The sequence below is a fragment of the Apteryx mantelli genome, chromosome 2 (assembly GCF_036417845.1).
Source record: "Apteryx mantelli isolate bAptMan1 chromosome 2, bAptMan1.hap1, whole genome shotgun sequence".
Lineage (NCBI taxonomy): Eukaryota > Metazoa > Chordata > Aves > Apterygiformes > Apterygidae > Apteryx > Apteryx mantelli.
This window is the reverse complement of record NC_089979.1, coordinates 119484004-119509237: the sequence shown is the minus strand read 5'-3', so window position 1 is coordinate 119509237 and position 25234 is coordinate 119484004. Positions and strand designations below refer to the sequence as shown.

Genomic DNA, 25234 nt, shown 5'->3' with positions numbered 1-25234 from the left:
TCTAATGCAAGTATAGCCTTCCTCAAATCAAGCCTCTCCCTTTACACCTTCTGAACCAAAGCAAAGAATAAAACTATTCCCCTCTATCAGTAAAACTTGCATTAATTTGTTCTCAGTAGTACCGCTTGCATTGACTACCAGTAACTTCAGTTCTCACACTGCTGATGAGAAACACAAAGATACGTAAGACTGCACACAAACATTATATATTAATATATATCAGTTTAATTCCATAGGTTGATGGCATCTACTAAATCTTCATATAATAGTCTTTGAATACTGAATGCTCCCAAGATGTCATGCCTTAAATGTTTTGTGCTCTCTAGTATATGACATGACTTCTTCCATGACAAGCTACAGCTGTGGTTCAATGAACCAGTACTGAGGCCACATTAATTGAAATACTTACTAGTATTTAGAAAATGTTATCTACAGATTGGAACTGAAACACAAACCCTGTTCTTTTGACACATTTGAATGCAATATTTAATAATGGCTAGAAAATCATGTGTGAACCAAGAAGTTTGTAGATTATGTCCTCCAACATATAATGAAAGCACATATGTCTGTACTCTAGCTTCTTACTTTTGCATACCTTCACAGGTGGCTGGTCCTCACTTTTGGACTGATATGCTTATATGTTCACATAGATTTTTCAAATGTACTATAGTCAGTGCCTTCAAAAATAATGTTTTGAGGGTGTTTTGATCACTTTTTTGAAAATTAGCACTTGAGATCTTAACACAAACCAAATAAAACAATCACATCTAAACACAATCAGCTAATGGAGATGAGGATTTTTAAGAGATTGATCTGTTTAGATTCAGAAAGATTCCAAAGCATCTATACCCACAACTGAAAGATGACTTAGAGTTCCTCACAATATTGGTCAGGAGATAAGTACAGCAAGAAAGGACACGAAAATACTTATAACAAATGCTGTACTAAAAAGCTTTAGCTATCATTTTATACTGTCAACCTGTCATTCTGTGGGAATGAATACCAGTCATTTGAGAGTGTTCTGATTTTCAGAAATGCTAAACAACACTAAATCTGCAGATGTTCTGCATATTGAAAAGAGATTATTATATCACATACTTCCTTATGTAATGTAAATGTAGTTTTTTGGGACATGTCATCCAAATAGACATTTCTTAATGACACATGAATGCCTAGTCCATGCTAACTGTAGACCTGTGGTCAGCAGTGCTCACCAGAGGGTCACTTTAAATGCCTCTACTACAGATATAAAGGGGTAAATCTGCCCCATTACTTCTCAGCATCTTTTCCACTAACTGAATGATCTCAACTTTTACTTAATATTCATGGTTTTCAGCAAAGTTTTTGCTCAGATGATCAGGGCAGTAGAAATAAGGGATAATCATGGACCAGTCACTGTGGACAAGTCATAGGACAACAGAAGAAATCCGAAGAATAGTTAAAGAGGGTCTCATCATCTACTCATCTCTAAAGGCATGACAATGCATAATAAACTGCTGATCAACATACTCACTGCACAAACCTCAACAATAGAGAATACAGACTAACATTAAAGAAAAAAATCACACCTAACCTAATGAAGAATCTTATATGGTTTCAAGAAATGTTCTTTCAGCTATTTAATGTTTGAAATTCAGGGACTCTGAATTTCATTTTTACTTTCTCATGTGATATATATTTATAATATAATATTATATTATATATATTATAATATTGGAAATGCTGGTTCTACAGACTAACTTCATATGAGTTACTGTAATCTATGAAAAGAAATTAGAAGTTTTTTGTAATTTGAAATTGACCCATAGAATAAGAAAAGACAGATATTCAGATTGAAGGTATGAAACTGAAATTAGAGTGTAAGGCTTTTTTTTTTTTTTTAATGTTTCCTAACTTTTAAAATGTTTATTCCATTTTTCAAACTCTTCCAATCTTATAAGGGAAAGTTTAATACAGCAATGGGTAGAGGATACAAAATTCAACAAAGAGCTAGGTGAAATAACTTTCATAAATCCAATTCAACACATGCATGTAAAGAATATCACATATGCATTACAAGAGAAAAATCTCTCACTTTTACAAAATATTAAACAAAATTAGAAAACAGAAAAAAAAGATTAAGCACCAATTATCTTTCCTCTTTACTTGAAAGTCAGCAGATTTTTCACTAAGCATTTTCAACATACGGAAATATGAAGAAATAAATAACAAAGCAAAACACACTGGTAATTTGCAGCCATGCTTCTGAAATACAGGGGCAAGTCAGAATCTAATCAGTACATGCTAACTTACAGTTATCCTATCCTTTAATTAAAAATTTACAAAAGACTTCCAGGTGGTGTAAGTTGAGTAGAGTTTAGCTTCTAATTTCCTGTTCTTTAGGGAGATAAAGGAATTTAAATTTATGTCTAGTTTCACTTTAAAGAAACATCTGACCCATTCATGTCTTACTTTTTATACCATATACAGTGATTTAAAAAACTAAGAGAAAATAAACTAAAACAATTAGTAAAGATGAAATATTATGTAGTTGAAATTCAGTTACTCTGTTTTAGGTCATTCAGTGAACATTTCCAAAAAGCCTTTGTCAATAGCTAATTATAATAAATCCATCAAAGGAAGACCTTGCAACAAGTGTAATGCAGAAAATTAAAAAAAAAAAAAAAACACCCACAAACCACATACTTTCCCAACATAAAAGATGATAGATAGTACTAAAGGTAATAAAAAATAAAGGACTACAGGTATTCATATCTGAAAACATATAGCAAAACTATGAGGAATGACTCCAAAAATTTTGGGCTGGAAGAGAACATACTCAAACTCCAGAGAAATGCATGCTGGCTTCTTCAGTGAATCTGAAATGCCTCTAAGAAAAACAACCTTGAAAGGATAGTTTGATGCCACAAGGATATTTTCAGGTATCACTTTTCTGCCTTTGTGTTGCCTAAAAGGCTGAGGCAGCATACGAGACCTCTAAAAGCCCTGTACAATCAAGAAGCATTCCTCTGGTATAAGCCATTACACACACAGCCAATATAAATGCCTGGCAAAGTATGATGGAGGCTGAGCTAGCGGCATGTGTCAGGGCCACAGTATAGTTCTCTGTGGAGATTTCAACACAGCACTGTGATATCTAGTAAAGTCTGGAAAAGACTGACTTTAAACAGACAGACACAAAAGTTGTTTATAGGCTACCAGAGACCTCTCCAACTCCTAAACCTCTCAGGATCATGTTAAAATGAAACTAAACCCATAAGAAAAAAAACCTCAGAAGGCTCAAAACCAAGAAAATTGTGATAAAAGCCATCACTAAAAGCAAATTAATGACTTCTGTAATGGTAGCAGCACTTACTCTTTTCAAATTCTGAATATCATCTTTTCCCTATGCAATGATCACTAGTCCGTTTTAAAGGGCTAAAACATGGCTGTACTTATGCATCCTGACTGAGAATCTGCACACCCCCATCCCCAATTTCTATTCCTGTGACAGACCTACTCAGACATCACTTATAAATTGTAAGTCACTGTAATCTATAATTCCTTATAAATTACAAAATCCTTGCTTTCCCTGCTTTGTACTAGGAACTGTAAAACAATGAAAACCTAGCAAATAGACCTCTAAGATGCTAAATGCAGATGAATAATTCCAACTTCAGCAACATTTCAATAGACTTACAAACAAGCAAATTCTTACCAGTTGAATAAGCAGGCTAATTAGATCTGTCAGGGGCTTATTGATAAGCAGAAGGTCTTCAGCAGCCTGTGTGTCCCCTCCTGTGCCAGATTTCTGTGCCTTAATAAGATGAGATAAAAATAGAAGCAGCTTTGGTGAGTGTTCAGTTATGAGAAACAAATAAGGTCCATTAGGCAGCAGAGGTTTGAATGGAAGTTTGAAGGAGACATGTACACTCTTTCTTAGTTAAGCATTGCTAGACTCCCAATGAGCAGTTACACTCTGACCATGTCTGTAACAATAAGCGCAAAGCAAAAGGGCTCATGCTGTCATGCCCATTCTGGACACATGGAATATGCTGACCTACATGATATTTCTTCAGCAAAATGCTATGAACTGTATACATAAAAGTATCTCTAAAGCCATAAATGTCTGTCTACACACTCCATTTTATGTATATGAATTCTACTTCAATATGGCATGTATATTTTCACATTAACAGTTCACCCTATTTTTTCATTTATAAGGAACAACTTTGAGTGCAACTGAAAACAAGATTCTCAGCACTCATGTCCACTTCTGCCCTCCTGACTCACTTTGCTTCCTGAAATATTCATAATATACTAATTTTTTCTAATTATTTTTGAAATAGGAACTAATGAAATGTGTCAGTGACCAAATTCTGTGATAAGATCTGTTAATATTTATAAGCAGTCACCAACTAATGGCCATCACTCAAGAGGGCATGTGTACTAAGGTAGCTACAGAATACACAGGTGCACTGTGATGAGTGTTGTCAAGGCAAGTAATACCACCTTAAAATTAGTTTTACAGGGGTACAGGGCAGAGCTATGCTTCAAAACTCAGAGTTTTCCAGCTGCTCTTATTGCCTGTTAGTCTTCCAGAGCAGATTACTTTGACTAGAAGTTTTAGTACATCAATCAACTGATGTATTCATGTAAAGCCAGAATAGAATTTGGTCTTGAATGTAGAGATTTCATTTGTATTTAAGTAAAAATTGTCAATTCCACTAATATTACCAATCCACGGGCAAGATCCTCTCCTCATATATGTTCTTCAGTATAATTGACTTCAACACTGTTATACTGAGCATAAGCATAGAACTAAGCTCTCTATGATTGTACAAGTGTTGGTAACAATATAACAATCACCAATTAGCCTACAAAATTTGATTTGCGAAGTGATTCATAGATGAGCAACCCCGTACAGAACTTGCAAAGCATTACCCTATACATGGTATTAGAGAACTCAAAAAAGACAAAGGTATGACACCATCTATCTAAATTACATTTCTTCCAAAAATTAGGGGGAAAAAATCTCAGCAAAATATCTCGTTGATCATATAATTGATTATGAAAATCTGTGTGAAAACAAAGGTGGGTTTTTAACACTTGCTTCATACATTAAATCTTCTAAAAACAAAAAAAAACAAAAAAACCACAGCAGGACCTTTTTTAAAAAAAACAAAGCCCTGTCCTGAAATATAATCTGGTTGCAATCTTTTGAATCTTTGCCCTTGAGATATGCTGGGCCTATTAGGATTCTCCATTCTTCTCCGAATAATCCCAAGAACATCAAAAACTCAACATGAAGAATAAGTGCTGGTGTTCTTAGCCTAAACAGAAGTCACTTCCAGCTGCAAACCGAAGGCATTTAGCAGTTCATTTAAAAACAAGGCAAACCTATCACCAGCTTAACATTATGTCTAAAAAGAATGGCGAACACTTTTTTTCTTCTTAAGAGCAATTTGCAACTTCTTTGAATAATATCATTCTGTGTTCCATTTTTAAAGAGGAAGAAGTCTTGGTTGGAAGATGGAGACTCATCAATGCCACGTTTTGCAGTGTTCAAATAAAAACTTATAATCAGAAGACGAACTGAGTGGCATAAGAGAGAATACTTCTGTGAGTACACATGTAGAGGTTATGTATGCTTTTCAAGTACAGTAAACGTGCGATTTATAATAAAATTTGATTTTTATGGAGTAATCCTTTTCTTTTAAAAAGATTTGAAGGAAAATGCTTTGAACTATCATTAAAAAAATGTCAAATTAAGTCATTTATGGAGTCCAGAAAGAAAACAGTTGGCTAGGATCTGTGTTTTCAGCTCACAGTGAGGCATCCATTCTAGCCAGGTAACTACATGAAACAGTGACACGCAACTGAAAACACATGCTCTCCTATGTCCAACAGACTAAGAATTTAATAAAATTAGAACAGTGGGAAATTTTTCATTAGGGTAACAGGAGGGAATCTAAGAATTACTTAGGATGGTGATCACCAGAAAATAAATTCCATTACCTGTAAAGTCAGGCGTACAATGTTTGCTGTATACACCAGCATGCAATGCAAAATGTCAAGCAAGGACAGAAGCAGTGCATTTGCTGTCTTGGTGCTGCTTTTATCATCTGCCTCCAAGTACAGAGCCACAGTTTCTATTAGGAGATTACAGATGTGATGAGCCAGTCCTATATAGACAGTGAGACAAAAAAGAAAATACTGTCAAAGGAAAAACAATTTTGAAGGTAGCACAGTTAAAAATAACAGATTAGCATAAAACCAAATTTCACACACATGATGAATATTTATTAAATTTCTTCTTTTTCTTTCATCCTTATTATAGTTACCTCCCCTTTTTTCTTGTTTGGGGCAGCTTATAAAGAGAGCTAAACTGAGGCAAATTTGCTAAATGCATGGAGAATTATGTAACACATTAAATAAACACCTACAAGGAATCCTTTTCTGTCGCATGCTGGTAGGCAAGTCTGTAACATTGCTCCTGGTCATGAGAAGTCACCAATTTCTAAAAGCTGCTACAGAATGACACAGCAACTATATCAAGCTTGGAGCCTAAAGTTTTCTTTCTTAAGTGGTTAGTCAACTGCAACCTTCTCCATATGCTTTAACTGTAGAATTTAACAGGATCATGCTTAATATAACAGGAAGAATACCTCTTTCTTGTGAGCTTGTCTGCGATAATATCCACAGTATCAAAAGCATTATATAAAATCTTATTTTTCTGTGATACCAAATATTATATTTTCCAAGACTCACTGATCACTACAACCACTTCCATTAAAAAAGAATTCTGAATTCTGAATTTATAATGATGCATAACTTTTTCCACATTAAAAGCAGACAAAAAGAATAAAATAATTGCTAGAATACTAGCTTCAAATAGACAGCTGTGAACATTCAGTCAAGATTCTGTAGAATTAGGAATTCTATTTTCCTAGATAAGTGTAAATATTTTCAGCCAGCCCTTTGAACTACATGCATTATAATTGCATCAACACATTGTCCTCCCCTCTCCACCAAAGCATGAACAGCTGCCTATACAACAAAATCCACTAAGCAAACTAGAAAGCAGAGCAGTCAAAGTAACAGAAGTATCATGAGAGATGTGTCATCCTGTTTTGGATCATGGGTGAAATTTCTGTGAGCCTGATATTCAGTATGACTGCTGTTAGCACTGTGTCCTGAATAAGACTGTGCGTCTCTGCAGTTCTCTGGACAGGTGTGCAACAAGGATTTTGCTGCAAGATCTGCGCTCACGACTGAGCACTAGAGGTAGTAGAAAGACTCACTGTCGCTGATGACTTATCTCAGTATATCCAGGCATGAACCCTTGCTGCAGCGTAGATTGGACTACAGTAGCACTTCCTATCCTTGCTAACTAGTTCCTTGCCTCTTCTGCTACTCCCTCTTCTATTTCACACATGAGAAATTAGAGTATAATTGACTTTTGTCTGTCAAGGTTTTTCAGTTCTTTGTGGATGGAAAAGAGAAAAAAGAACAGAGGGCAGTTTAACAAGTAGCTCCTGTGAGTCACCTCTAGCTCAGTGGAAATGACAACTCAGAGAGAGGGTATGGGATATGGGTATGGGGTCAAGAGTCACTGTCTGCAGCAATGTTCTTGCAGAGGAATACTGTAAGTCCACCAATTCCTTGCCATTTGGAAAAACATATGTGAGTAAAAACATATATTATTTCAGCACTAGACCCAGAATTGCCAGATCACAATTTTATTGCAACTTTCATAATACTGAATGAAAGCCTCCTCTCCCGCACTCGTATAACTCCCTGAGAACTGCAGTAAGACTCTAGTCCCCATGACTGTCAAAAACATATGAAAACATGACCGAAGTGTATCCCAGAGGTACACAGTACTGCCGCAAAGAAGATGAATGTAAAATGTATGAGTTATTTTTTAAACCATATTTTAAATCTCTCTCATGAATTTAAAACCTCAGAGCAATCATTGCTATAGAACCAGTTGCTAAACACTATGAGTACAGAGCTGCCTTAATGCGTTTAACTTTAAGAAGTAATCATATGTATTTTTACAAACATAAAAGTATAAGATTAAAATAAGACATTATAGAATAACAATGAGTAATTACACCATTAAGGTTTTGAGAGTAGGCAAATATATGGGGTGCCTAACTATCTTTGCTTTGAAAGCTGCCCCATTAACTAACTAAACTTCCATGAAAGATTTTCCTCACCCTTTCTTCCCCTCCTCACCTTCCTAAGGAAATTAAATACAAAAACATTGCTTTAGAATACAGTTACAGGTCAGGATTGTTAAGACTTGCACTCTTTTTAAATCTCACATCCTTGTGTTTTTTGTGATTATTAGTGTTATTCTTCCACAACAGTTTGATTGATGGACTATAGCTCAGGCTAAACTTTGAATTTCCTGTTTTTTGTCTGCATAACCAGACTCTCAAAATCATATCAGTCTAATCTTGCACATTTAATTTCCTTTTTTTTTTAAGTACAGTTTCTGCTGCAGTTCTGAACACTTCATACAAAAATGAGACAGCATACAGAGACATATTTCAGTGATGTCACCCCTACCCACCAAGAATAAAAAAAACAGACATAATTGTATGTCTACCCAGTACAAAACTTCTGGTTATTCTATGCCTTTTTTCACCAGGCTAAATTAGAATAAACCTAAGAGAACAGTCCAGTAAAAGTTGGTCCCTATCAAAGTGAGGTCTGCAAAATTTCCTGCAGAGATATGTCCAAGTACAGTCTGTTTCTGCCTGTATATGACCACTAAACCCACAGCCACATCAAAATGAATGAGTCACTCCTATTACTTCTAGATGGCTTACATATAACCCTTAGGAGAGGGACATGGAGATTAACGCTGAGAAGACCTGTCCAATGAAGGGCACTGTATGCGTTGTTGTTAGCAAGAATTTTTAGGCAGTAGTCCTCTCTGCATTAATAGCATTAGGTAGAAAATGACTAGTAGTCAACAAAGCAAAAAGATCTCTCACTCCAATTTGCAATCCCGTCCTTTTCTGCTTTGAAAAGAACAACTTGTTTATTCTCTTGGCCACACCAGACTGTCTCTCTTTTGCAAGTGGCTCATTTCTGCTGTTCAGTGAATGAAAAGGTGAAGAGAAAGCTCAGCCTTCTCCTCACCCATCCACATATGAGTATAATCCCACAGATTTTATTCTCTTGAATTGTTTACATCCAAGGGGGATATATATTAGGAAATATGCTTCTGAACACCTGAAATGCGGCAGAATCCTCACATTTACTTAGTTAATGAAAACATCAGAATTAGTGTATTTTACATAGATACATGCGCACACAGAGTTACAGATACAAAGATATCCATGTTAAATTTGGAAATTTTGGCCTTAAATCTTTTCCCATACTTAAAATACCTTAGAAAATGTAACGCATCAGAACTTTATTAGAAAGACATCTAAAATAAAACATCCCTGCAAAATGTTCCCTAACACACTATCTGATTTCTGTATGAATCACACAAACACTTGGTTCCACAGACAAAACATAAAACAGATCAACCTCTTGCCAAGTAAATAATGTTTCAGACATATCCTTTAAAATACTTTGTGTCACAACCAAATGAAAATTGAAAGCCACAACTGTAGACATGTAAATATACTCCTTGCTTACACCACAAGACAAAACATACACTCCTTGTCCTCAAAAGAGAAAGCTGGGAAAGCGGTATAATTTACAGTGACCATGTCAAAATTCAGTGGAAGTTTAACAGCCCTGGCCATTGGCACTGTACCCAAATTACCCAAAGGTAGCTATAAAGATCAAGACAAATATGTATCAGCATTCCAAACACTTTAATCCCAAACCAGATAGTCTGAAAAAAGAGCATGCAATTCTAAAAAAGAAGGAAACTGTATTCATAATTCAGTGAATCATAATATAAAAACTGCATAGTGATGCCTATATTTGTCTATATTTCAGAAAACAATACTTGAAAGATTTTTTTGTTAGATTTTACAATTGATTCAAGAACCACATGCTTCTTAATTTTCAATAAAGCCTAAAACAATATTTACCTTTGAAAACTTCATGCAATACATTTCTGATTCATAATTAACAGATATTTGTTTCTTATGCAGTAATTCTCAAATGTTCATTAGAAAGTCAAATAGGCCCTGAGTCAAAAGGCACACTTCATGCCCCCCTGAACTTAGAAAGTGGTGGATCTGAATCTGAATTATGTATCACAGCTGAGAGCTAAACTGGAATAAATCAAAGATTTCCATTGGAAAAAAAGCCGCATACTTTTGAGTATGTTGACTTCCAAGTATGTTGGCAATAGTCCACCTTGTCAAGAGGAATGTGTTAGTGACAGCTTACACGTATTAAAGTTAGGCATCATTGTTTCTTTCAGCTGGGCATTTCTTATTAAGAGATTTAAGTAGAATCTTATTGTATTTTTTTTTACTCTGCTAATTTGCAAAGTTCAGCAAACACAGAAACTATTGAAATGAAATATATCACATCATATAGTTTGTATTTGACAGCCTAGCTAAATTTATTATAATGCTTCATAGTGCAGTAGCTATGCCTTATATTTATTTGTAAAGGTAAGGACATTTTGAAAACATCAAACCTCAGTCTAGTTCTCTGCCATTCAAATTTCGCAGAAAAGTGCGACAAAACTTGGATTTTTTAAGTATTGGAATTATTGTGTTGACAAACTACCATAGTTAGAATTACAAAGAAACTGTTTTAATTGTGATTCTAGTTTAATAATCTGTATTAAAGGGATGGCATCCAAAATTTCTAGCTTCACTTTTATAGCATTTGACAAACCTAGTGTTCACTGCAGAGTATTTTTCCTGCCTAAAGAGAACCCTGCAATGAACTGAACACATAGTAGTGTTTTATGAATGTGGACTGTGATGACTATGTTTGTGTTTTACAAACCTTTTTGAAAGATAAAAGGAGTCTTTCAGCCCATGATACAGCTAATCGGATAGAATGTGCTGTGATACCTTCTGGAATGAAAACTGGAGATGAGGTATTTTATTCTCAACTATTAGCAAGACGGATAAAGGAAAAGAAATTTTCACTTCCAAATCATACGAAACATCAAAGGACAGCCTAGGAAGCAATCATCTAGGCAATCCTTTCATGCCTACCAGCAATTAGAGCATTCAGCAAACCCGCCTGCTTCTAGCAGAAGAAAATGTTAGAACAGGTGCACTTGCCCATAACAACGCTCCATGCAGTCAACCAGCCTTTCAGTAAAATGCGCAGCCCGGCAAAAAGGTTTCTCTTTGTTCCTGACTTCACGTCCATCTCTGGAGAACTGTTTCTCCCATTTGTATCCCACCTACACAACTGACTGACCAGGGATATTACCAAGTGTGTATTTACTAGACTTTCCCTCCTCCTTTTACTTTCAAGGTGACCTGCCTTTTTTTTTTTTCTTTTTTCTTTTTTTTAAACAAATTAAAACAACAACATATTGGGAACTAGAAACTGCATGGCCAAACTAGCAAACATATTTCATCATCTTTTTAAAATTAATGAGAAAACTCAAAATTATTGCTAAGAATTACAGGACAGTAGTTTAATAGATTCTTCTGCACAGAGAACACCCAAGCACCAAGCACCTAAAATTATCCATTATGTCATAAAGGTTCTTCATAAAAACATATTTACCTATATAAATCTTTTGAGCAACTGAAAGTAGCCAACCTAAAGAAAATTCTATGCTTAGGGTAGCAACATTTTTTAAAGAGGTTCATTGTTTTTATTGTTATTTATGTTTTAAGAACAATTTGTAAGTGTTAGCAGTATAATATTCTTGAGTGGAAAACTAAACTATGATCTAAAATTAGGACACTATGGATTTCAGAATCATGCAAGATTTGGTGAGTCACGAATATTAGATTCTGTGGAAAGAAAAAGAAGGGGCTGTTGAAATTATCAGTTGTATGACTGCTGCTCCGAAAATTATTTTCTACTCTGACCTTAAAATTGATTAGTATTTAAGGAAGCAAATTTTGCACATTTGGATAAGCTACTGGACATTCTGTGGCTGAATAATGAATCATTGACTCCGAGGAACAAAAATCTCATTTTAAGTGGTCACACTGCAGTGGTTAAGGCTGTCCAGAACTTCCTTTTAGGGGAAGAGTCTGTATCTCAAGCTTTTCTTCCAACGTGGCAGTTAGGCACTGAAAGATAGCGCCAGAGCAGGCAGTCCTTCCCTTCCCTTGCCTTACATCCACAAAAATGGATACAGGGAGGGACAAACAGGAAAGAAAAGCCAGTTATCACCTTTACTACAGCTAGGTTAGAAGTGGACAGGGAAGCATTATATTATCTTGAGTTTGGATGCCTAAGAGAAATATACAACCGACATTTGCAGTGGCTGGGTTGTTTTGTTTTGGATCACACATTCAAGGACAGAGACATGACATGGCTTCTCTTTTTCAGGGTTGGCAAAGTGTGGCAGCTATTGTTAGAGGGCAACAATTTGTTGGTGACATCTTTTGCTGGTGAAGAAAAAAGACAGAAGTAGTGACTCCCAAGGGAACTGTGCCAAACCCTTCTAAAGCCAAAGAGAATCCTCCCAACACAGAAGTTTTCTTTCTTATAAAATTCAACCTATGTAACAATCGTGCAGGTGATTAAGACTAACAGGTATTTAGAACAGCTGAGAGATTAAAAAAAAACCTTTGTGGATTTTCTTATTAAAAAGTATCTGAGTATAACAGAAGACTGGAAAAATATAACTTCCTGAACAATCTAGGACTAATAAAATCACATACTGCTAAACGTGCTTGACAGGTCAGTACAAAAACAGTAAAATACAACAAATTACACAAACTGGGCAAGACTGTGGTTAATCTACACAAAGAACTGTGGTTGGAATGACATACATGGTAAAAGGAGTATTTCTGAAAGTACAGTCACTGATCCCTTAGGAGTTGCTATTTCTTTTAAAAACTAGAAGATGGGGATTTTTCTATCCTAGAATCTCCTTAAACTTTCTGTAACAAAATTTCAGGTGAATTCAAGTTTTGGTGTCAGAATGACTCAACCCTATTACAATCAAATCAGAAAACATAGTCAAGCTGTTTGAAACTAAGTTCACAGCACATCTGAGTATGTAACATCAAAGTTTTGAAAGGCAGGGGATTTTTTCTAAACAACACTTACGGAGAGGGTCCTCAGTCCCAGGAGTGCAACTTGTTGAACATGAGTGCACACTTGTTCAACAGGAATAGAATGAAGGATCAGAAGATAACTTTTTCCCAAAACAATTATCAGAACATCCAAATGTTTCTAGTTCTGTCAGAAAAAATTTCCAAAGTTGACATGAGAGCGCTATGTAACTATGGATAGTAATGATGTTCAAGAGATCTCTTCAGAGTGTTGATAAGACTTCAGTAGTGTCTCATTTCAGCAGTCAGACTTGATTTGTTTGGATACCACACAGTTGGCATCACAGTCTCTAGAAATGCTATCTGCTCCTTACATTTGTTCAATAGCATGAAAATAATTGGACAAAAAATTGGACATTTATCAAAAAGGTAAGTGAAAAATATATCAAAAAGATAGCACCCACTGGACACACACTTTAAATGCTCATATCAGGGGCTGTGGGACTGGACGTAACAGAAACATTTCTTTTTAAATTATTTATTCAAATTAAAGTTTTGCTCTCCAGAGATGAAATCTAGTACCCAACAGCATCATAAGATGTGCTGCTGGTTCTGTCACTAATGCATATGTTATATACACCACAAATAAGATTTTTTTTATTGATCAGGGAGCATAAAGCCCTTGATGGATATAAAATTGAGTGATCATTCCAAGAGGTAATTGACAGTATGATAGAATAGCATACTAGTGGCTGCCTGACAGACATGCATTTCGTATGCTTTGTTTACTGCAATACTAGTTCTTCCCAGATGTTTGCTAGTGATCAACTGTCGGAGGTTATTATTGCTGCTACAATTTTGGGGGGTTGAGGGGAGAGGATGGGAGAGTGAGTACTCCCTAGTCTCCCCCAGCAAACTATGCTAGGTTATTTTAGACAGCTCAGATGGGCAGCCTGCATTAACCCATCTGATTTGCCTGAAGCAGATTCATACACAAATGACCCTTTCAGCTAGAAGATCTGGGGAGGGTTGGAGGTGGAGGTAAAACAGTAACTTCAAGGGGTAAACATTTAAAATATTTCTGTCCCCAATGGTGCATGTATTAGACACCTAACTTGAATTGTTCTCACACGCATTGAAACATTTTTTTTTTGACACAGTCTTTCAATATGTCAGTTTTGCAGTGCTTACAAGCAGAACCTTCAATAATGAAAAGAACAAATAAGACAGTGATAAAATCACATTGTCTGAATTGACTAATATTACTGCTGCTATTAAGTAAGCTTTGTAGCAGCTCTTCAGTTAGATATTTTTTCCCATATTTCAAAGATATATTAGAGATGGTACTCCATTATAAAGCACAGTTATGCTACACTTCAAGTCAGATCCTGACAGATCCTACTACATCACTTACAAGGACAATTAAAATCTCTTGATTTTGTCAGACAGAAATTAGATAATGCTTAGGAGATTTTCCAAGTAGCAGGTTTTAATGATCCACATCAGAAACAAAAACATGTAACAGTACATCTCAGTCTTTGATATGAAACAGTCTTTAAAATCCCCTCTGAAACTAGACTGAAATATTAGTGGTTGTTGTTTTGCTTCACAACTACATAGAAAAGCTTCCACTTGCATGTTGCGAATTAATACACAGTGTATGCTTTTAGAAAAGCAAAGGCTGCATAAGGTCCTCAAATTAATGGCAAAAGCTAGACAAGAAGTTACTCATTACCAAACTCAAATCTGTTCATTTTTCTTAGATCAAGAAATCTTTGCATTCAACAAGATTTTCAGAACAGACTTTTGACTTACTGCCCAGAAAGATGAAGCCTGCAACAATTACCATTTGATAAAATACAGAAGGAATTTGTATTCTGGGCTTAATTTAGAACCAGAAACTCTTCTAAAGAGATTGCTATTTTAATAATAGACTTCCTATCATATAAGATTAAACCTTGTTTATCTGCTTCAAATATCTAAACGTGCCTCTGCTTTGGCGTCAGGTTCCCCTTCCTTGAGAGACTGCATTCAAACTTAGCTGCTTTTTTGACAAAACCTGTACAGTCCAGATATGAACAGCTTTAGAATGCAAATACAGCACTAGACTGTTGTCACAAATTGACAACATTCAACAACTTTGAACAATGTTACCAGCACTAATTTCTCTAGCTAGGCATTCAAGAGTCCCTGGACTGAGAGTGATAAGGACCAATGAACCTTGGCTTCAGAAAACTCTCTGAAGTTTTCGAACAGTTTTAAAAGGCAGAAATAAAACAGAGCTGACCAATATTCCTACATATATTTAGTAAAGAATAAGTGTAAAAATTCTATACATTTCTCTACTGAAAAGTTGCGCTCTGAAAGAAAAGATATTAAGTATTTATTCCTACTCCTCTTGGTCTATTTACATCAGCCTTTCACAGGACCAAAAACTTACAGAGTGCAAATACTTGGATTTGAAAGCAAGAGTCTTTTAGAATTATTACAACTAGACCAAAGCACAACAGCAAAGGCTAGAGTATCAGCTAAAGGAATCTGTTGCTGGTTATTACAACAAAACTGGATCTGCAACACAATTTCCTGTAACGTTCTACATTATCATCAGTTAAGTTCAGAACAAAAATAAAAGCTGACAACCAGTAACTGCAACTGTCCGAGGTGGCCTTGGCATATTTATGCTTATGTGAACAAAGGATTTAAACTGCAGTCAGGATGTCACATGACAGTAAATCTGATTGTGTGACTAGGACCAGATAATGCCATAGCCACAATGACAGAAATTGCTGGCCCTGATAACACACTTGAACTTACTAGGTTAACTGTTTTCCAAAAAAAAAAAAAAAAAAAAAAAAAGGCGTTAGGAAAACTTTGACCAACAGACTCTCTTTCTAATTTGCTCTCATCTGGCCATACTAATAAGGCCACATCTGATTAAATCTCCAAAATCTAACCACAGACTTCTCACCTCAGCTATTACTGCCCTTCTTATTAAGTGGTTCAGGCTTATGTCTTATTTTGTTTGAATGGACACTTGTCCTACTTTGGCCTTTCCATGATCTTCCTACCAGGATCTCTGAGCTCAAACCCCTCACACGGTGATCCGCCTCTCACCTCAGGCTGTAACTAAAGCACCTTACCCAGTACTCATCATTAGTACAAGCTACACCAACAAAGCCTTCATTTTCTGCCAGCACAGCTACTTGATCCCAGCTACCCTGGCATCAAACTGCACTGAACTAAGTCAGCTGACTGTCTGGCACTTCAGCTCTGATCATTTAAATCAAGAGGCAGTCCTGACTCCAAAAGAATTATAAGCATCTGTGTGTTTGAATACTTCTTTGCCTCTGTGTAGTTTGTGTAGGCACTGTTGGCAGATCACATGGAATAGTTTGGTCTACTATGCTATTTTGGTCTAAGCCACCCAGTTTTGAAATCAAAACAGTGAATTACACCACCTCCCTCAACAAGGAGCTGGACTGGATCCTGGTGCGGATATGATGCCTTAGCTGAGAATCTGGGTTCTCACTGCTTTGTTCTAGAGCCAACTAACTTCTTCCAGATGAGAGAAAGAAGTTAAGGGCATTGCTACAACAGTGGGAGAGATGGTCACCACAGAACAGAAAAGGACCCTTTGGTTGAGCTGGTGCCCTGTGAAGATGTACAATGGAACAGTGAAAGACACTTGGTGTATGTTTTACTGCCTCTTCTCTAGCACACCTGCTCTGCTGGGCATGGGAGTTTATTATGCACAAATGTGCTACAAGGTCCCGATAACTTTACCGTTGTGACAAACGTGCATTGCTCCAATCCAAGGAACCTCACCCCAACCTGCCTCAATTAGAAGTAGTCAGGCTGTGCTTCATGTGTCACTTCTTATGTGCCTTGGGCCTTATTTCTGTGCACCTAAACTTCTCCTCCACCCTGTCTATGCCTAGACCACTGATTCTAGAAAGCAAGTTCAGGCAAAGACACTAAGTCCAATAATTTTGTATGATGAGATGTACATCTTGGGGGGAGGGAGGGAGCAAGGGAGAGAAGGGGGAAGAACTTTGCAATGAAGGGCTTGTATTCCTTTATTCCTCCTCCATACTATCTCCATTTAAGAGAGAAATGTCAGGGGTGATAAAATTTAACAACAGCTTTAAACAGTGGTGTAATAACCCCAGCATTTCCTAAGATAATATGCTCTGCAACAGATCTAACACAGGTCACTGCTTCTATCTAGAATTTAGGATTGCAACAGCTAACCTACAGAATAATGACATCAGGGCATATTTGGTAGGACTTCCCTCAGTTTATGTGAAGAAACAGTTTTGCTGGTTCAGAGAGATAAAGCTGATACGTCAAATGGCTGTAGGGTTGCCCAATAAGTTTCACCACAGGAGCTAACATTTTTTGCAGATGAAACCAATATGCAGCTGTTCCCTGTAAACAGTTGAGCTCTGCTTTGTTTGAAATAGACTTGTTCTCTTCCTTTCTTTAACTTTTTTAAAAAGATAGACCCTAGCAGGCTTAATGAAGATTGTGCTGTAAGGAAGAGGGAAATAGGTTACAAAAAAGTGAAGATTTGTGGGTCTGGACTGGTATGAAGCAAAAGCAACTCTGACAGGAAGACTGGAGGAATGAAGAGCTGCAAAACTGGACTGCCAAGGAATTATGCAAGAACTGGAGAGAAGCAGAAGGAATAGACGGCAGAAATAACAGATTTATATAACTAACTTTTCAGAGTAGCAATTTCACAGCAAGCAGAGGTCAAATATCTTGCACACTTGAAACTTCGTCTGCCAAAATGTTCCACTGAACTGGGACAGTAGGATATAACTCAGCCTGTGATACTGGGTGACACAGCCACCATTAATACTGGCTAGCTTTATGGATCTCAATTAGGAATTTATTTGCAATACCTGTCAGTTACTGCCTTCTGAAAGCAATACTGTAACTGATTACAAGCATGATCATATGAATACCTTTTATTACCATATGTTTGCATACCATAAATTTTACTGCAGTGGGCTAGATACATCCCACCCTGGTCAGTTTTTTCACTCAGTCCAGAATGAGCATCTCTGTATCCATGTTCATCTCGTAATGCACAGATTTGGTCTTCACGATTGACTGATCCACTGCCTAAGCGAGCAAAATCTTGTGAGGAGCACTGTTGTTTCCCTATCTTCTGTCAAAACCCCTCAGCCTGCCCTGATAATATGTTCCTTTGAGTATTGTATCCACCTTATCTTGCTTACAGCTTCTCCTCACAGCATAGGCAAAACAGTGCCTCTAAATTCATCTTCCTGCATTGCTGTTTGAACCGTTGCTGTTTGAATTCTCCCTGAATTCACCAACATTCAAAACAAGCTCTGAAGAAAATGCATAGTAAATAACAGTTCTGGAACGTTCTTCTGAGATAAATGATGGTATAAACCCACACTTCATGTTATTCTGGGTTGGGTGGCGGGACCAAAACACACAGTGTATCTGTGTTTGGAAAAGACACAGCAAGTCAATTCAGCAGAAATGTGTATCAAAAGACTATTGAGCCATTATGGATAATTTTACTGTTTCTTTCAATCTCTATATAGCACATAGAGTAGCATTTTTGCTGTCACCCAGTGAAATAAGTCATATTTCATGGCTGTATCATTGACTAAAAGCTGTACGTCACAATCTGGGCATAATACCTAGGAAATATGATCTGAAAGTGTGAATAAATCCATTAAGAACACGTTATAGGATTTTGCCACATCTCACAGGAATAGAAGTGAGTATCTTTTGAGTAAGAAACCTGCAATATGATAAGCCAAGAAAGAATGGCCTTCAGGAAAGATAAGCTGAAGCTAAATGGAGGCAGATGAACAAGAATTTTCCACCCTTTTTTCTTATCTTTTCAAAAGGTGGGTTGTAATGGGAAAAAAAAAAATCTTTTTTTTACAGTCAATTTTTACAGTCTCCTAAAAGGCAGAAAAAGAGCCTGAGATTGTATTAAGAGATCCTATGTCTTCCCCTGTTTATCTGAAAAATTCAAAGGAAAGCAAACATTTTTCCCCAAACAAAAAGAATTGCTAACTGATGTAGTATCTTCTAACAATGTGAAGACATCTACAGGGACCTTTAGATCTTATTTGTGAAACAAAAAAAGTGTTGTTTATTAAGTTAAGGCCTCTTTAAATGAAAAATTACACTGATTTGATAAAAAAAATGAGATTTGAAATCCACCTAGTTGTGCTTGTGCAAAAGCCTATGCTGACACTTATCAATCTTCATAAACGTCCCTTAGAATTAGAAATTAGAAAAAGCTTAATAAGAAAAAAAAATTAGAAAAAAAGCTTAAGCTAAAATGAGACAAAATATTGTTTAAAGGTGTTTGCACCACATTGATGAAATGCATTTAAAAAAAATTAAATTGCATCATCGAGTAAGCATTTACACGTATGCATTCTTGTCAGAGCAGCTTAATCACTGTCCCTCAGCTAGAGATTACCACAGCAGATCAGCCACAGACACCTCACAGCTGCTTTGCAAAAACTACCTATGTGCAGATACATTGCTATAAAATGTAAATTGGCATGCATAAAAATATACATGTAACCAGTTGTCATATCTAGAAGGCAATAACCAAATGCTAAAGTCAAAACACACCAGTTAAGGAGTGGTAATTTGCCTAAACAACTTTAACAAGAATACAAACAATACATCGTGACTTAGAATGGTGGAAAATCTATACATAGACATGGGTCTATGGCTTTAGACTTCAAAAGAAACTTACCTATATGAATTCTTAGATGAATATTTAGATACAATATGTACATGCAAATATTATTTATTTGGCTAATTATTATCTATTTGGCTAATTATTTATTACAGTGTTTGTGAAAAATAAGTTAAACTGAGGTACAAAGTTAGATCCTGAATAGCAAGAGAAAAAACATCAAGTTATAAAGACTAATTATAAAAATTGTAATTTATGTAAAATCTGAAAAATAAAGATATATTTACTTGAAAAGCAAGAATATATCAGGAAAATTTTCTAAAAATAAAGAATACTACTTTGTAATTTTGTACAAACTGGGACTCTCAAAGGCTTTACAAACTTAAATAACTTCAGTTTCTCAAACCCTCTCAAAGTAGGTAAACATTATTCTCTTTTAACCTTAAAAAAAAAAAAAAAAAAAAAAAAGCTGTTAAAGTGACTGAAAAAGCAACCTTGGTCTCCTGACTCCCCCCGAGATGCTTTCTTGCACAATACTAGTATGAAGAATTGACAGATGGAAAGGTAACAGGATAATACTTGGATGCAAGATAAATAAATCAGTACATAATCAAGGAGTAAAAAGAAGCATTCCAAAGTTTCTAGTGGTGCCATCAGCTGCTTCAGGATGTAGCAACTGTTATTATCAGGGAATTAGGGTCCACCATGATGGGACTATCGTGCAAGACTGAGATCCCCAACAAATCTCAAGACTTCCAAAAAGCATTTGTTTATGTTAATCTACTAGGCAATCTACATGTTAACAACTAGCAGTTAAACATTAATCCAACCTATTAGTCAAGCCTTAACCGTACAACACCATGACTGTGATGCTGCATTGGTGGCTCCCATGGCTGCTTTGACACTTCTTCACATCTAAGACCGCCAGATTCGAGAGCTCTTCAATCAGCAAACCAGAACTGAATTTGGTTCCTCTTCTCTTCCCCAAGATCCATTATATATCACTGGTGTTTACATACACTTTTAAATGGGTTAAGACTAGTCTGGACCAAAGAAAGAACCTTCTCATAGGTCAAAACCAGTCTGTTTTGGCTTGTCAAAACAGGTGCTAATGGTTTGTCCAAACAGGTGTAAGCCCTTGGGTGCCCATCTATTCTAGCCAAGTCAGACAGGTAAGACCTATTTACATAAAGTATACCACTCGGTTTTACTATTTTTAATGCAGCCATGCCAAGCAAGAAGTATTACAAATTATTTTGCTTCCTATCCTCAATCAAGCAGTCTGGTGGTATGTTGGGGTGCAAGGCTAACAGGATATGTTCCACAAATAGTCCTTCATGCTACAAGGAAAACATGTAATCTCTGATTTGTGACTAAACTGAGCCTTGCCATTTGGCCATTTCATTAAAATAGAATGATAGGTAGAACTTTACATTTTGATTTGTTAACTTTAAATCTGGCATATATTCCATTATGATATAATACCCTTTCTGCTTTAAAAAGAAAATTATTCTAAAGTTTACTTCCCCACAAACTGTTTAAATAACAGATTATTTTGTGAGATGAACACATTTGTTTAGTCCATGCTTTTCTTGCAAGTAACACAAGAAGAGAAAAATATCCAACTGTCTGGGAGCTAAGATAACTCTTGAAAACATCTAAAACAAAACAAAAAAACCCCAACCTTCTTAAAACCAGTGGAGAAAAAAAAATGCAAAGATCATCTGTCCACTGCATAGATCTGGTGCTTCCATAGCTGATGCTTGTTCTTAGCAATTGACAAAATGAACTTCTTTCAGTAGACTCAAGTAAGTACATCTGAAGAAGAATATTACCCCTATGGCAGAGTAATGATTGATGGCATTTAATTTTGTATAGAGTACTTTGTACCTTTACAACTTTATGCTTTCCCTAAAGTGGCAGAGATACATTGCTTTCATATTGAGACCGTCTACCAGCTAGAATTGAAAATAAGTACTAGCTCTAAAATCTATGGCATAGTAACTGTATTCAAACTCGGTAAATTTTCAAATATATAGCTATGTTTTGAATTTCATTCATTATCATCTTATAGCTTAACTAATTATATCTGACAAGCTACACAGGGACATTGTCATAATTAGATTTTAATTCATTTTCTGCAACAGCTTAAATAGTTTATGTCATCAGTGGTTAACTTGTAGCTGAAATGATAGCTAGGCTTTTACCTGATTATTCATTTTCCCCAAAACTGATCAAATCCACTAATCCTAATATATGATTTGGGTTGCACTTCACCTCACAAGAGTACTAGAATAATGTCCAACGATGTTGCTTAAATTAGAAGGCAGGAAAAGTAGCATCCAGAATGAATCTGAATGAAGACCTAATCTCTAGAGGAAAGGATATAACCATCATTTTTATGGGTAAGCAGGTGAAAAGGAACATAAAGCTTTCAAGAGTTTCTGCTTTTTCAGGATCCCATCTTTGTCATCAGAGAGCCTGCAAATCTCCACAACCTTAGGTGCAAAATCCTTACTTACAGATCTATACTATTTAACATATGAAATGTATTTTTCAAATTAGTATTCTGCTTCTAAGTTTTACCAGACTGTATAATTGCTCAGTCAAAACCTGAAGTCTTAGTTTTGTCCAGGTATTTGATAAGTATCAATGACTATCTATTATGGGTGGTATATTAGAAATGTAAAAACAGATTAAATTTTGAAATAGCAATACTTATTGAACTAATTTCCCATGATTAAACAAAACTGATCAGTTACGTCATCACGTTTCTTTGTAGGGTCTCTCAAACTAGAACACCATGTAATTAAAAAATTTTAAAGTTCTTTTTTGTTATTAATCCATTCTTTTCAATCAATTAGATGTTAAACTTAGATATTTTACATAGTTTAATTAGCCAGCTATGGTGTTCTGCTTGCCTGGCCATGGGGACTATATCAGTGAAGCCTACTTCAACCACATTTCTCTTTTACAGTATAGCACCAGCAAGAGAAGATGTAACAACCTGTTGAGCCTTTATTAACTTATTTTATTCTTTGAAGTCTTAGCAAGTGTGCTGTGACATTTTGCGCATTATGGATACGGTTGTTAACAAAAACAGGCTCTGTTCTACTTGAATGGCATACCTGTTTCTCACAGCAATTCCAGTTTCTATTTTCATTCTCTTCAAGCAGCTATATTGTTGAATATCACAAGATGACAACGGTTATTTTTTCCTCAAAGACTACACTAAGATGCTATTTTGATATGGTTCCTACTTACCTTTTATGATACCAGACTTCGAAGTTTACCCATGTCATGTTATATCCTTCCACCTGAGTGACTGGCATTTTGGGTCAGAAAATCATATCTTAATACTGTTAAAAGACATTCTGAACTTCATAACATACTAGTAGAGACTTAATCAGGCTCAGCCACAACTGACTTCTCACATTAACTGTTACTCATATGAACATAGCAACACATGACTACCATCTTCAGATACAGACATCTCTTCTCAAGAGTTGAACTAATTATCACAATATTAGCAGGGAGTTATAGAAGGCTTACAATTCTGTATGACAGACTGTAATATGTATGACTCCCAACTGGGGAGCTTTCCCTGTTACATCCAAACAATACAGTAGCATCACCTGCAACTACTGTGACAGGATGATCCAAGCCTACCAGCATTTATTTTTTGTACATAAAAAACACTTCTTACTGTAACTTTGAAGTGAGAGCATTTTGTTTCCAAACATTGACTGAATATAGAAAAATAGTTTTAGTACTGTTATTCACATTAATTTCCCTAGCTTATTCTCCTCACCACTCTTTCCATCCAGAATTGCCATATGTTGCTTATGAACTAAGCTATAGATGGTTAGGGTGCTGTACAATAAGCAGGTGAAAAGTACTCTCTTGGAACAACCCGTTTTCTATCTTCAGTCAGAGAACAAATATTCTGATACTGTATCTTGCAAAAGCTTTGCAGAAAACTCCTGCAAGAATAAATTATAACAAATAAATTATAACAAAGTCATCAAGACCAGTACTTTTAGTTGAGACACTGTTAATGACCAAATAAAATAAAGATTATCTAAACAGTGCAAATTTATTCAGTGTGAAAACAGTGCAGTAAAAATAATTCCAAAGTTCTTTACCTGATATGGTATCTTGCAAAGATTATTCTTATAAAATGCTCTGTATTTAAAGGCAAGGTTTTGTTCTTTGCAAGCAAGGGAGTACTAAGAATGAGCAAACAGCCTCAGAAGAAGGAACTAGTCTGAATTTGTGTCCACTTTCTTTATAAACTAAATCTGTATCATATTTTTTTTAAGTGTGTATTAGTTTCAATAATGTATTCTATAGAATTCTATAACTACCACCTTTCACTTATAAGTAGCATTCTCCTGTATGACTAATCCATGGTCCTTTTCTTTCTTGCTTGCTTTTGCCTTCTCTAAATCTTTTCTTGACTGCTGTCTTAGGCTTATTAAGGCAAACTCCTATTTTGGAAGAAAATCCTGCAACTTTGAAGCCAGCTATTCCAGCAACTCACCTGCATTTCTTAAATCGAAGTCCCAAGCAATTTCCCACTGTCTAACACTTTCTCAATGTTCTGCTGTAGTTCAAAGTAGTGCTGCATAGGTGGGTAAGGCAAGGAAGAGGATCTGAGTTACCACATCAGGGCAGACATCGTTCAAAAGCACCATTATCTAACTGACAAGAAAGCATGTTGACAATTTAGGAGGTGAGAGAGCTGGCTAGGCAAGGTAGAAGCTGTTATTAAGGACTAAGCAATGGGCAGCATAACCAAACATCTTTTGGAGACTGAAACTGAAATACAATTATTTGTAAGGGAGAGAAAGGTAGAAAAATAATCTCCAAAGATTTAGATAAGCTACAAGTCTTTGGCACCTATGTAGAGTTCAGAATTCATTGTCGTTTACCTATCATTTAAGTTAAACATCTATGTATGCAAAGGACTGACTCCCAATCTCTTTTTTTTTACAGAAAAAGGTTAAAGCTGAATTGTTGGTCTCACGAGTGCCACTTTTGGGGCATGAAATATTTAACAGACTTTAACAATACAACACACAAAGACATTTGAAATCTAATTAATCTCTTGACATTTGACTAAAAGTCAGCATAACGGGCCACAAGATGAATAGGATACGTCACCAATGAAGTTGACTATTATCTTTCTTTCAGGAGGTACAAATGAGTAATGACAATTTGACTACAAAGTTTTAATGCAGATCTTTTCCTTTTAAATAGCTGTCCCTGCTTTAAGTGCTTACCATGCTTTCTTAATATGGTATTGGATATAACAATTGCTGTACCTGATATTCTACATTTCTATTAAAGGCCCTTCCTTTGCAAATTCAGTTTTACAGAAATTGCTTGAACTACCATGTACTAT

The 25234-nt window shown here is 35.9% G+C and overlaps 1 protein-coding gene across 1 annotated transcript in view; it reads right to left on the bottom strand.

Moving 5' to 3' along the window:
• ULK4 (unc-51 like kinase 4) overlaps window positions 1-25234 on the bottom strand; it is a 249784-nt gene that overhangs the window by 64702 nt on the left and 159848 nt on the right. Inside the window, exons 33-34 of the mRNA XM_067292453.1 lie at window positions 5998-6164; window positions 3698-3796 (exon numbers count right to left, since the gene is read on the bottom strand). Coding sequence (XP_067148554.1) covers window positions 3698-3796; window positions 5998-6164 — 266 coding nt within the window. The remainder of the gene's footprint in view (window positions 1-3697; window positions 3797-5997; window positions 6165-25234) is intronic.